Consider the following 13812-nt stretch of genomic DNA (forward strand, 5'->3'; position numbering starts at 1 on the left):
CAAAGCTCATCCTAATTACAACTTACTGTTTAATTACGAGTGACAGACGACGCAGAGACAAGGGGCCGAGGCCAAGCTCTGTGTGTGTGTGTGTGTATGTGTGTGTGTGTGTGTGTGTGTGTGTGTGTGTGTGTGTGTGTGGAAACAGCATTTATCAAGTTATTCTTGTTTCACGGGGTCATAGAGAACAAATGTGGAGCTACAAAGAGATTTTGATCATGTTTCCTCCATTTGCTCTGTCCACCAGCTGTTGAGTGAACATGACTGAATGTCCTTCAGTGTTCAGCAACAATAGTTTGAAAGGACAACAGCAGTGGTTCCCAAATTCTTTAACTACTCTCCTGTGAGTAACTTTTTAAATCAGGAATAATTAAAACAGATCTTTTCCATTTCAAATAATTCATCTCTAAGACTTTTTTTTCTCTCACATGAATTATGTTGCACCCCCAAAAATGATTTAGTGACTCTCTAAGAAGTGGTTCCCAACATGAATCACAACAAAAAGAGAAAAATCTGAGGTCTGAAGTCTAGATAGTTAAAATGAATCAGTGGATTTATGCAAAATTAGCTTTGTTTTTTTCTCTTTTAAGAAACGTGTTTGTAATAAAAATGATCTGGTTCCAGGCCTCTAAATTGCCACTCTGATTTCTTGCTTTTATTCAGCAATTCAAGCATGCTGCTGCTGTCCTGTTTGGAAGCTATTTCTGCTGATTGGAGCAAGAGTCAACCAGTGAGAGCTTTGTAGACAAGATTAAAATTTGTAATATTTCTGCTTAGCTACATCCAAGGAAAATGGCAGTGGCAATTTGACTGTCAGTTGTAGAAGTTATTGTAAATTGTCATACTGTATAGAAAAAAACATCCCTTAAAGTCTTAAATCTCTGAAATGTATTTGAACGTTAAAAAACTCCTCCTGCCTGGTGACTGCTACCACAGCTTACATGTTAACTGATGATGATGTTCTCATTAAATGAATGAATGACACAAAATTAAACTTTAGTCTGATTATAAGGTTATAGAATTACTTCATAAAAAAAGGAACCCATGGCAAGTACATATATCTTTGTTAAACCCTCCTCTTGTCCTCGAGTCAAGGAAGGAAGGAAAGATGGAAGGAAGGAAGGAAGGAAGGAAGGAAGGAAGGAAGGGAGGAAGGAAGGAAGGAAGGAAGGAAGGGTGGAAGGAAGGAAGGAAGGAAGGAAGGAAGGACAGAAGGAAGGAAGGAAGGAAGGAAGGAAGGAAGGAAGGAAGGAAGGAAGGAAGGAAGGGAGGAAGAAAGAAAGAAGGAAAGGAGGGAAGGAAGGTAGGAAGGAAGGGAGGAGGGAGGGAGGAAAAAGGAATGAGGGAGGGAAGGAGAAAGGAAAAGAGGAAGGAAGGAAGGAAGGAAAGAAGGACAGAGGAAAGAAGGAAGGGAGGAAGGAAGGATGGAAGAAGAAGGAAAAGAGGAATGAAGGAAGGGAGGAAAGGAAAGAAGGAATGAAAGAATGAAAGAAGGAAGGAAGGAGGGAGGGAGGGAGGGAGGGGGATGGAGGAAGGAAGGAAGGAAGGAAGGAAGGAAGGAAGGAAGGAAGGAAGGAAAGTCAAAACAGACAGGGTCAATTTGACCCGGGAGGACGACACAAAGGTTAAGGAGCCAAAAGAGATGTGAACTCTCATCGCTTTGGTTGAGTTTGACAGAAGTTTGTACTTTAACAACATATTTGTGATTCCTCCATTAACAGTCCACCTCATGAAATGGTATATCCATGAATATATCTCTTCCTTTGATGGTGCTCTGTGGACTTTAGTGCCTTCTCAGTTTTATACTAAAAGTTATTGTGACTTTGTAATGGCTCACCATGGATGTGCTGCGGAAGAAGACGTTGTTGCAGATGGAGGAGAACAGCTTCAAGCTCTCCTGCAGACGATTCTGCAGAGAGAAGACATTAACACCATTCAGTCATTTTTTAAAAACATGGTCTACGAGGGTCAGCCGTACACTGATTGGGTGAGATTTTAATGAGAAGGGTTAGGTTATTATGTCTCGAGTTATTATGAGTGGAGAGGATGAAAACTGTGAGGGAGTGATTGAGTGTACCATGGCGGGGTCTTCCACCAAGGTCATATCGTAACCGCTTAGCGACACCACGAAAAGCACTGCCCTGACGTCCTCGAAACATCCAATCCACTTCCTCCGCTCAGTGCGCTGGCCTCCAACGTCGTACATCCTACACACAGGGGAAGGAGAGGAAAATGAACAAAAATATAAATAATGAAAACATTTAATATCAGTTCTCCATCTATGTACAGTATATACTTAATAACAACATTTGTTACTTGAAGCTGTCTCAACTGATTTTTTGGCAACTGGGGGCAGTAGAACAAGTCGTAAACACAGCACTGACTACATAAAGGTAAAATCCAACTTTATTGAGGGAAATTCAGCATTACAGCAGCACTAAAGAAAGAAAGCCAAGAGGTAGATAGGACCATAATACACACACACACACACTCACACACTATTATATACATAAAAACATACAGCTAGAGTCATAAAGAAACGTCTTCACTGACAAGAAGAACAAGGAGTCCTACAACAGATTGTCTGGGGCCCCACAGACCCCTGATCTCAACATCACGGAGTCAGTCTGGGATTATACAATGAGGCGGAAGTAACTTGACATTTGAGTTGCTTCCGAACTTCTCAAACAAAAAAGATCAAAGTTACAACACTATATTCAGTAGAGCAAATTAAACTGCTATATCCTCCACTATGTTCACAAGCCAGGTACTCATTTTGTCTGTCTGCTGTTTTGTGCAGAGCAGGTACAGTGAGTGGGCTTTATTTTATTTTTTTTTGGGGGGGGGGGGTGGTGACTCCCTGCTGCTGCTGCTACAAATGACAGTGACAGTAATCCAAAGCTGTAAAGTTGTAGAAAATAACAGTGAGCTGAAAGATGCTGTTTTGAGGCATCTGATAAAAGATTTGTACAACAGGATTCATGTAATCAGGTTCAGTTGTGTTACTGCTTTTTGAGAGAGGTGCAGAAATATTTTTTAATGTGCATGTGCCAGTGCCTATTTATGCTCCTGTTTGGTTTTGGTTTATTTGAAGTGTGAATATGAGCCATACTTTACCATCACTGGTGGGCTGTATTCAACTTTATAATGAATCTCACTTCCATTATATTGGAAGTAGGCCTATCGGGAGCTTTTAGGTGTAGCAAATAACCACTGTAGTAAAAAGGGGCAAGGCAACAAACTTAATTTGAATTTTATTCCTTCACAGCCTCGGCCCACCCACACAGGTATCATTTCAGTGATTAGAGCTCTTTAAGACTGTGTTTTAATGTACAGACTGCGACTTCAATCTTATTATTTACTCTTATTTGCTTTGTTACACAATTTACACCTTTATTATTCTTAACCTTACAATACCTCGCAAAGTTTCCAGCACAACCTCAACCTGTGAAGAGGTCAAATAAGGACAAAACACATGTTGGTAGGTTCTCTAACAGTTTTATCAGTCCATGAACTCAACTAAGAATAAAAAGGAGACAATCCCATCTGCCTTTGTCCCAATATTTTGACATGTTAAAGTATTAAAAAGACCCAGTTGTAACGAATAACAATCATGATGGCTGCATTCCATTTAGGTATGCCAGATTCAGACTTGCTGTGAAAAAGGTCCAATTGTTGTAACCCAGTGGGAGGCAAACAAATAAAAAACAACTAGGGAGAAGAAAATGAAAGGCAAGTTACAACAGAAGCTGCGCATGTGTAGATGAATAAAAGAGATTCACGCTGAAATACTGGACCCAGGTGCTTCTGATTTATCAGGCCAACTCACTTCAATCAGGCACCTTCAAGAGAGTAAACACCAAACACACACAGCGACTCTCACACCACAGAGAAGCTACTGTTCAGTCATGTCTTGAAACAAATCATTTTGACAATATGCTCTTTTCTGAGTTTCAGCTCTCATAGAGAAGCAACAACAGGAGAAATGAAGCCATATTGTATGCTGTAGTACACTAAACCAATCTCCTGAGGCAATACAGCTATTTATTTATCATCCCGACAGTAAAGATACAACTTTTCTGCTAATTGGATTATGATAAAGGACACGTCAGTCATAATGGGATATAATTTCTCTCTCTCTCTCTCTCTCTCTCTCTCTCTCCCACACACACACGTGTATATATAATATATAATTACCAGCCACTTCATCAAGTACACCTGTGCAATGTAATAAAATCTTATACAACAGCTCTGCTATAAATTGTACTTTTACAAAGCTTATACACGGTTTAGTTTTTGTTGTGATAATTCTACTTTATGTTTATTATTGAGTTTGTAGTGGGTGGTGGCAGCGTACTGGTGTGCATTATAATGAATGGTGTTCCTAATATTTTGTCTACTCCATTTATATACATATTATATACATTTGTGTGTGTGACATGTGTGACGGATGACATCTCATCATGACTGACATGTCCTTTAGCAGGATCCAATTTCCAGCAGAAAAGTAAGGCTGTGCTTTCAGTGTGTTCATGACCTTCCATACTGATGGTGCAGCCTACTGTAATCAATGAAAGATTGGTATTGGTTTTGGATAAGGTCAGATACATTTATGGTCAGATATTCCTCAAGTATGATATTTACACACAAAAAGAGGAGCGAGTCAAACACGTTTCTGCAGAGTGGATCCCCCCCTCTCCTTTTCAATTTTCCCCAAGACAATCACAACATTTTCCCCGAGACAATCACAACACGGCAGCACGAAGAGCGTAAAGGTCAACCTTCTCCAAGAGGACCAGAGAGAAAAACACAACAGGAATAAGAGATACACAGAGAGACACAGATCAGTTCGTCCCACTTCACCCATTTTCAGAGCCAGGTGTGCCATCTTCCACCTTCCATCTGAGCATCCATCGAGTTAATGCAGCTCTTCATTGAGAGGGGAAATGAACACGTGGAAACACAGACGCACTGAGAGGGAAACAAACAGCGAAGGCGACACGACGTAAAGATGAGATCAGATTTCTGATGGAAATTTTCCGTGGAAATTGAAGCCCGGCATCTGACATGTGAAGTGAAGCTGATGCTTCATTACACAAACCTACTCACTGGCACATGTGCACCCTAACACATACTTTGACAAATAACAGTGTAGGTGCACACACACACACACACACACACACACACACACACACACACACACACATACACAGACACACACTGACTACAGTCCTGACTTCAGAGAGTCAGTTTTTGGTCACATATTCAGTTACGTCCTGCGTCCATAAACACGTGTGCAACCATGTCTGAGCCAAAAAACTGATACAGAACAATAAATACAGTGAATTAACAGCACAAGCTACTTTCATCTCAGACAAAGGAAGGCAGAAGTGTGCACTGGAGTCACATGACTTGGACTTAAGTCAAACTCAAGTGACAAATATGATGATTTCAGACTCCATAAAACTCACAAAATGGCTTGCACTTCAGCTTTGAATTTAACACCAGTGACTGTTGTTCTTACATGTACAGATCTAAAGTGGAAGAGTCAGCAGTGACACTTTGGTTTATTTAGCATTTGAAAACAGTCACTATGCGCATCTTTTAACCATCTTCCTTTAACTATCCTCTTTCGGCATTTACGAAGACTTTTACAAACTCCAGAAAAGATGTGCTTCACTGTGCCAGAAGAAGATTTTCTTAACTGACCTGTTGCTCAGGTGTGATTGGAGCACTGAGAGGAAAGAGGAGAGATTTAATATTGTTTAGTTTTAGTTACACACAGTAAGTGTTTCTGTTAACTTTACACATTTACAGTCATGAAGTAACTTTTGAAAATACATTAGGCATTAATCATGTGAATTGATCTTGTACATACTGTCAGTATGGGGTCGAGGCAGATGGCCGCCCACTCTGAGTCTGGTTCTGAGGTTTCTTCCTGTTAAAAGGGAGTGTTTCTTGCCACTGTCGCCAAGTGCTTGCTAATGTGGGAATGTTGGGTCTCTTTAAACTAAAGAATAGAGTCTAGTCCTGCTCTATGTGTAAAGTGCCTTAAGATGACTTTTGTGATTGGGCACTATATAAATAAAGTTTAATTAACTGGTTGATTCAGTATTAATTGCTGTTAACATTTTGAATTGGCATTCAATTGGGTTGGTTTCTGGCAAACACATCATGATGCAAAACTAAAAGTTTGGCATGTAGGACTTTGATTGTCAAAATCTGCAAAACAATAATTAGTGTTCTGCCAAACTGATGAAAAGCTGAGGCTAATGCAGGTCTTTTCTGTTTTGTGCTTTGTGTTTAAAGAGAGATCGGATGTGTCTTCTGTGTATTAACTGCCTATTTCAATAAACTTCAAATCAAAACTGACAAAACTAAGTGAACAGAGAGCCAACATGCTCCACACCTCGACCTTGTCTATATAAAGCAACACTTTTCTTTACATTTCACACCTCTTCATTATCCTCTCCTGCTCTGTGCTCTCCACACCTGCTGTTCTCGCCCTGTAATGTTCACCCTCATCTGCAGAGTTGTAATTGTAATTATCAGAGCAGTTGATGTTAATGACTCAGGGGGAAAAAATATCCAGATCCTTATTATACTGAGGGGTCAAAGGACAAAGTGGATGTCTGTATGCAAACTAGTCTGTGTCTGAGTGTAAAAGTTGTGAGACTTCTATCTTTCACGCACACACATGCACACACATGCACACACATGCACACACATGCACACGCATGCACACGCAAACACTGGAGACATGACAGTTGGATGAAAGGCTGTCATCTGTTGTACTGTTGATTAAGCGTTAGATAATGAGACCTGAAGAGCTGTTTAGGTATCGATTACTCCGGGTGAGAGATTTTTGTGTCTGTATGGTAAAAAGTGCTTTTGTTCATATAATTCATACAGTAAAATTTAAAAAAAGAATATTTTTATAAGGCATAACTAAGAAACAAAAAATTAAATTTTTGTTTGGATGTCACTTGTAGAAAGTAAAGTAAAAGGATTCCTTACTAATGTTTCCTCCTCACATTTATAAAAACTGAGAAATAATCTTTCATACAGAGAATAAACAATAAACATATGTAATGGCAATGATGGGCTACATAATAGAAGAGAAATGCAGAAAGAGAGACGCTGCTTAGAGGTTTGATTGCTGTAATACACTTAGACTTTTTCGATCAAAGTTATGTGAGAAAATCGATACCATTCTCATGTCTGACTGGAGAAAGGAGAGAACAGCTAGTCTGCCTCTGCCCAAACTTCAAAATGACCTCTAAAGCTCTCTTATTAACACGTATACACAAAAAGTCTAAAAATGACAATTTGTGGTTTTAGAGGTTGTTACTTTTAAGTTTTCAGTAAGGCTAATCTACTTGCCTCACGTCTCTAGCTCCAAATGAACTATACAGACATGAGAGTGATATGAATGTCCTTATCTAATTCTTGGCAAAAAAAAGAGAATTCCACTTAAAAAAAGCCCCAAAAGTTCAAACCCACAATGTCTGAATTAGGCTATACATGTGCGAGAGAGTTGAGTTTGCTTTCTGTGGAGCAGGATCGAGGGAGACAAAACTCAAGACTGATATCACACCATCGTACTGTGTGGGATCATTTCCTTTGCCAGTAGAAGATGTTTAAGGTGAATTATTCAAATCTTGAACATTTGGTCACATTTATTATTCAGAATCTCTCTGAAACACTGAAGGAAATGAAGTTTGATGTGAAACTTTGGGAGAGTTGTTAATATTTTACTCTGTGTTTGCTTCTACATGACAGACCCCTCACAGTAGTTTTGGGTTAGGATTTGATTAGGAATAGGGCGTCTTGTAATGTGATTGCCGGGAATGCAAATTAATCAGTATGATTGATCGAGCAGAGGCGGGAGACAAGATGATTAACTCATCACTGTCCGGTGTCTCTTTTATGCTTTCTGACATGTTGATGGCTGTAGCACTACAGTCAACTGACACTGAATTTTTTAAGTCGATAGCGACAGATATTTGAGTGTTTTAAAATCTGATAATGATCAGCTGACATTCAGTTTCATGTAAATATCAAAAATATTTTAGAAGGGGATTTAAGTAAGAAATTTAAGAATCATATGTTGTGATGTAGAGTACCTTAAGTGACAAGGAAGGTGGTAGGCAGGCAGACTGTCATTTGAATGAGTAAAAACTGATTTATTCTGTCCAAAAATGAAAATACAACCACTCAAAATGAACTGGCTTAACTCAAGATACTCAACTAAGGCATGCACAAGTGCACACAGCTACACCTTCATCCTCTGACCTCCTCTAAACCTACATCTCTCCCCTTAAATAGAACCTCCACTCAGTTAGGCAGAACCATTCCTACAGGGGTGTTCTCCCCCTCTTACCAATTGGCACTCAACAATGCTACTTGTATCAGTCAACACTGTTAACCAGCCACCATTCCCAACATTTCCATAAGCCAAAACAATAAATCAATCCCATGAAATCAGCCCTTTTAACTGAGTAAAATAAATCCCCCATGCTTAGTCCAACCCACTGACATCACCAATGTATAAATACAGGAAGTAGTTGGGCGGTTCTTCCTTTTGTTTGGTAAGCACATGGTGGCTTTGGTAAGTAACAAAGAAAGACAATGCATCATTTATGAAACTCAAAACTAAACCCAATAAAGTTCTTCCAGGAAGTTTCCTACAAAAAACTAATTCAAACTAATGTAAATACAACTTTTTAACTGGAAACTTTATCCTCTGCTCATGTTGAATTATTTGCCTGTCTTACAAACATTTCACATTTTTGTGTCTTTACCTGACCTGCTGTGCACAGACTAAATCAATGCCTAAGTTACACAAGTTCTTCATATGAATTCATGAATTTCCAACTCAACTCTGTCTTTAGTTTGCCTATAATTAACACTAAATTGCAATTATTTTAAAGAAATATTTTAGACATTTGGAAAATTACACAACTATAGAATAGAGCATTACAAACTTGAAACAAGGCTTTGTATTTTGTAGCATGTTTCAAAAGTATGGAGCATGGGAAGAATATATATGGTGTGCATCATAGAACACTTACAGCTTGAAACGTATAGATTCAGCAGAGCAAACACACATTACAGAAAGATTGAGAATCATTTTACAATAAAGAAAAAATTGCATCTAATTTTAAATCTGTCACAGTCCTAAAACCTCACAGTGAGACATAAAACAAGTCTTAAATAATAAAAAGAGGAGTGCAGGGCACAGATGTTGGCACAGATGAGAAAACCTTCTGCATCATCCTACTAGAGAGAGACAGTCATTGAAGTGAGGGAGACAGTTTGACAGCGTGTTAGCTACAAGTGCAGCCTCAATATTCACCAAATTAAACTCTCTTTCCATATTTACTCTGCAGTCTCTGCTGCTTTCTGAAACATCTGCTGAATGAGCTGTTATTATTCTAGTGTTGAAAAATACAACTTGTTAATTTAGTGGCTCAGTAAAACTACAGACTCTGTGTGTGTATCTGAAAAGGAAAAACTCACGCTGCATGCATGTCTTTATTTTCTCCATCCTTCTGACAAACACACAAACTTCTCCAAATCCCTTTAAGATCCTTTTTGTTGAGAACTTTGAAATAATTAAAATCAACTTATGCAAAGCTCCTCATTAACCCCAAGGGCTCAATCTCTCCAAGTAAAACACACACACACACACACACACACACACACACACACACACACACACACACACACACACACACACACACACACACACACACACACACACACACACACACACACACACACACACACACACACACACACACACACACACACACACACACACACACACACACACACACACACACACACACACACACTCAGTGCTGTGTTAACTAAACCCAATTATTCATCTCCTCAAGAACTCAGGCAGATAAGAGACGGAGGAGGCTGGGCTCCGTCCTGCAGCACCACCTGGGACTCTGCTCCCGCTCCTCAGATCCGACAACATTGCCATCATCCCAGCGTTTCACAGAAAAGAAAACACGCACAAACAAACTTTAAAAAGCACACATACGACAACTGTCTTCTGAGTGACACAACTGTGACGCAAACAGTGAGGCTGCGAGGAAAACATTTATCAGCACACGATAATGATTTGGTTATGATCAAAGTGCTTCTTTGCTGGTGAAACTATTCCTCATGTGAGATATTAAATACGCTAGTCAAATGTGGTGCATGACGTTTAACACAATAACACACACAAGTCAACAGCATCCAGAGACGTAGAGGAAGCATTTAGATGTGACAGAAATGCCCCAGGCTCAAGTCACCTGCTGACAATCTGGCACTCTTTACAATGTTTATATGGTAAACAGAGATCTTATGAAAAGCTGTGTGGGTTTTTATTATTACAATTCCATGTGAGGTGCAATGTGGAGCAGGGATGAAGGACAGGTTGATATTGTGTTTGGGAGAGAAAGGAGGTGCTCCTAAGGTAGACATTAGTAAAAAAAGTAATCTGATTTTCTTGATGTAATAGATACACTGTAGAGACACACACACACACACACACACAGAGACAGTCAGTGTATATTATTGAATGTAACCTGTTAACCCTTTCACAGGCCATTACCTTTCCAATAAAACCAAACTGTGGAAAATCACTCGCGGTACTTCATGCTGCTTCATGCACGAGCCAACACCCTCACCTGGCCTCTTGGTTTTCTTATTCTACAGACCACAAATGTTCAGTGTTCACTCGAAACTCGATAAGAAATCACTGCTCAAGAGTCTTAATCATGTCATCATGTTGTGGACCTTCAGAAACACCACCCTCGGTCAAACAGACGGCGAGCTGAGGAGAGAGACGGAGTCCTGGCCGCACACGCTGCAAGCTGTTTTTTGGCAGGGGGCTGCACACTCACTGTCCAAAGGCTGACACCCAGAAACATCTCAAACACAGCAAAATAATAAGAAATTTTGTTTTAGGAAAATCCTGCATCATTTGCATTTACCTGATTCAGTTTTTTTTACCATTTCAAATGATTTAACTGCAGAGTGTCAACTTTCTAAATTTATTTGAACATCATTATCCTTTGATGTTAGTGTGAAAGCTCTGTTCTGCATCAATGAGGCTGATGAGAAATCAAGTTCATTAATATCTATCACTCTGTCATGACCATCAATGGCTTCAGGAAATGAGTTTAGCCATTGGAGGATGATAAAGTGTTGGTAATATGTGAGACCGGCTCATTGATCAGAGATGAATATGGTCATCTCACATCAGTCCCATGAGCTCGGATAGCTGCCCTCTGCTCCTCCGCTGATAAGACTGACACTTGCGTGTGTGTGTGTGTGCGCGCGCGTTTGTGTGTGTGGTCAGTAGATGAACTGAAAGGTGCCATATTGACATATTGAAAGAAGCCTCCCATCTCCATCTCGCATCTCAGACCTATCACATGGCTGTAAATGAAGATAACACTGTCACGGCTGACACAGTGAAGTAATCTGGGAGAAATCTGCATCAAGTGCAGACCTGACGGCAGCAGCTCTGCATCAGCCAGCGTTCATAAGCACTCTTATTCTGCAGCAGTTCATCTCAATGAGAGCGAAAGGAGTCTAACCTGAAAATGAGGTGGTTGACTTTGAACTGGGTCTCTATCACGCCTGTTGTCCTCAGTCGTACTCGCAGAACATCTGTCTCCGTGGGCACGTAGTCTGGTGACGTGATGCGGCTCATGTTCTCGAAGAAACTACGAAACAAGAATGAGGACGAGGAGGACACAGGCACAGACAGAAAGAGTGGAAGATGGGTGCAAAAAGGCCAGAAGTTGAAAGAGAGAGGAGAAATGGGTGGAACAAGAAAAAGAGAGGAAGGGAAATTTAACAACCTGCAGACAAACTTGAGATCAAAAGAGAAAATTAGGTATCAGTTGCAGTTGTGTAGTCTCGTACTGTGAGCGAGAGTATGTGTGTGTGTATGTGGGTGTGTGTGTGTGTGTGTGTGTGTCATGACCGTGTCAACTGCCAGGTGGCGGGTAGGGTGTGCAGTGATAAGGCTGGAGCCCCAGGGGGACACAGCGGCACATCACGATGAATATTCACACCATGGTTTACCACAATAACACACTGAGGCTAAGCTTTCAAACACAGATTAGCTAATAACAGAGCTAGTGTAATCAACTGTATCGTGCATGTGCACACACTCGGTGAGATGTGATCTTTTTCCAAACACACACACACACACACACACACAGTGACGTCTCCACCTGGCTGTACTGAGTGTGACATTCTCAACTAGTCATCCTGAATCAGTTTCTTGGACAGCATCACACGTCCTGCTGCTTAAAAAAAAACGTAGTGCCTGCCGGACGCTGCACAGGGCAGACAACATGCGAGTGTGTGTTTGTGTACTTCTGTCTTTGTGAGGACCAATCTGACTTTCAGACTTGAGAGAGCAGTCACTGTTAGCAAGTGATTTTTTGCCATTTGTTAGTTCTTCAAATTACAATTTAAAGCTGCATTAATTGATTTGGGGTTCTTTGTGTCATCACACTGTTTGACATAATTATATATAATTATAAAGTTGGCACATTAGCAAACAGTGACCTTTTTACACTTCAAGCAGATAAAGAGCACCACTAACATTCATTTGGAGTCATATTTCTGTCCGCAAGATGATTGCAAGTGTGATTCTTTTCTAAGAGTCTAAAGCTATGCTAACAGCTCTGTAAGGCTCATGAAAAATATGCTGATGTTAAGCTGATGTTTATGATATTCACCGTCTTAGTTTAGTAAGTTAGCATGCTAACATTTGCTAATTATGTTATTAGTTCTGCAGTTATTTTGCAAGTATTGGACAAATTGAAATTTTTGAGCAAATATTACGGGAGCTATTAAAAATGAGGGAAACGTGGATAACTGCACTCCATTTAGAAGTTGGTACAATACATTATGCTGTTGATATTTCCATGAAACTGGCGGTGCTGGATGCATCACAAGTTTGTGATCATCACCATGAGTTTTTATACAACGTTTTTGCCAATCCATATCTTCAAATGTGGAGATATTTCACAGGGTAAGTGAACATTTTGTCAAACTGATGGAAAGGTCTAGGGATCATAAAGGTGATCAGCATTCATCTTCTGATCATAATGGATATCTGTACCAAATTTCAATGAAAACCATCTGACTATTATGGAGAAATTTCATTCTGGGTCTAAACAGTGGGGGGAACGACACAGCCACCCCCAAGGACATGCTGCTTGCATAGCTTAAAATATTAAAAATATAGTGCAAGGGTGAAGACCTAATTGTAGGTTTAGGGATAGATTGTGTTTTGGTTCTCCAATCTATTACAACTTGGATTTTATTGTCTTAATTATGGTCATCATTTCTATCCATTATGAGGATGTTGTAAAAGTAACTGCTGAGATCTGAGAGGACAACAATAAGACCAAAGACCAAACTTGAGCGAAATATCTGTCAATCCCTCATTACACAGAACAACTGTGTGTACTTATAATTACACGATGTCAGGTAGGTCAAATCATTTCATTTGACTGAACAAATAAGTTTGACTGACCTGGGGTTTAGTCATCAGACCACCATCAAGGATCAGTGTTTCTTTATTTCTTTATCCGTCTGACCTCTTTTTAGAGAAGAATATTGGCCAAACTACAAAATTTACAAATTTTTACAAAAGTTGTAATAAACTATAATTTCCCTTTAAGGTTAAGGTAAGAGTCTAGAGACCACTTTATGTCAATAAGGGTCCTCACAAGTAAAGAGGTACAAAAGTGTGTGTGTGTGTCTCCCTGAGGAGAGCAG

The 13812-nt window shown here is 39.8% G+C and overlaps 2 protein-coding genes across 2 annotated transcripts in view; both read right to left on the reverse strand.

Annotated features, from left to right (window-relative positions):
- Positions 1–13812, reverse strand: part of slc26a11 (solute carrier family 26 member 11) — a 37817-nt gene that overhangs the window by 21338 nt on the left and 2667 nt on the right. The gene's annotated exons all lie outside the window — the stretch shown is intronic.
- Positions 1–13812, reverse strand: part of gnav1 (guanine nucleotide binding protein (G protein) alpha v1) — a 28487-nt gene that overhangs the window by 2747 nt on the left and 11928 nt on the right. The window contains exons 5-7 of the mRNA XM_053330210.1: positions 11607–11735; positions 2078–2207; positions 1838–1909 (exon numbers count right to left, since the gene is read on the reverse strand). Coding sequence (XP_053186185.1) covers positions 1838–1909; positions 2078–2207; positions 11607–11735 — 331 coding nt within the window. The remainder of the gene's footprint in view (positions 1–1837; positions 1910–2077; positions 2208–11606; positions 11736–13812) is intronic.

This window comes from Scomber japonicus, chromosome 2, assembly GCF_027409825.1.
Source record: "Scomber japonicus isolate fScoJap1 chromosome 2, fScoJap1.pri, whole genome shotgun sequence".
In the NCBI taxonomy this organism is placed as follows: domain Eukaryota; kingdom Metazoa; phylum Chordata; class Actinopteri; order Scombriformes; family Scombridae; genus Scomber; species Scomber japonicus.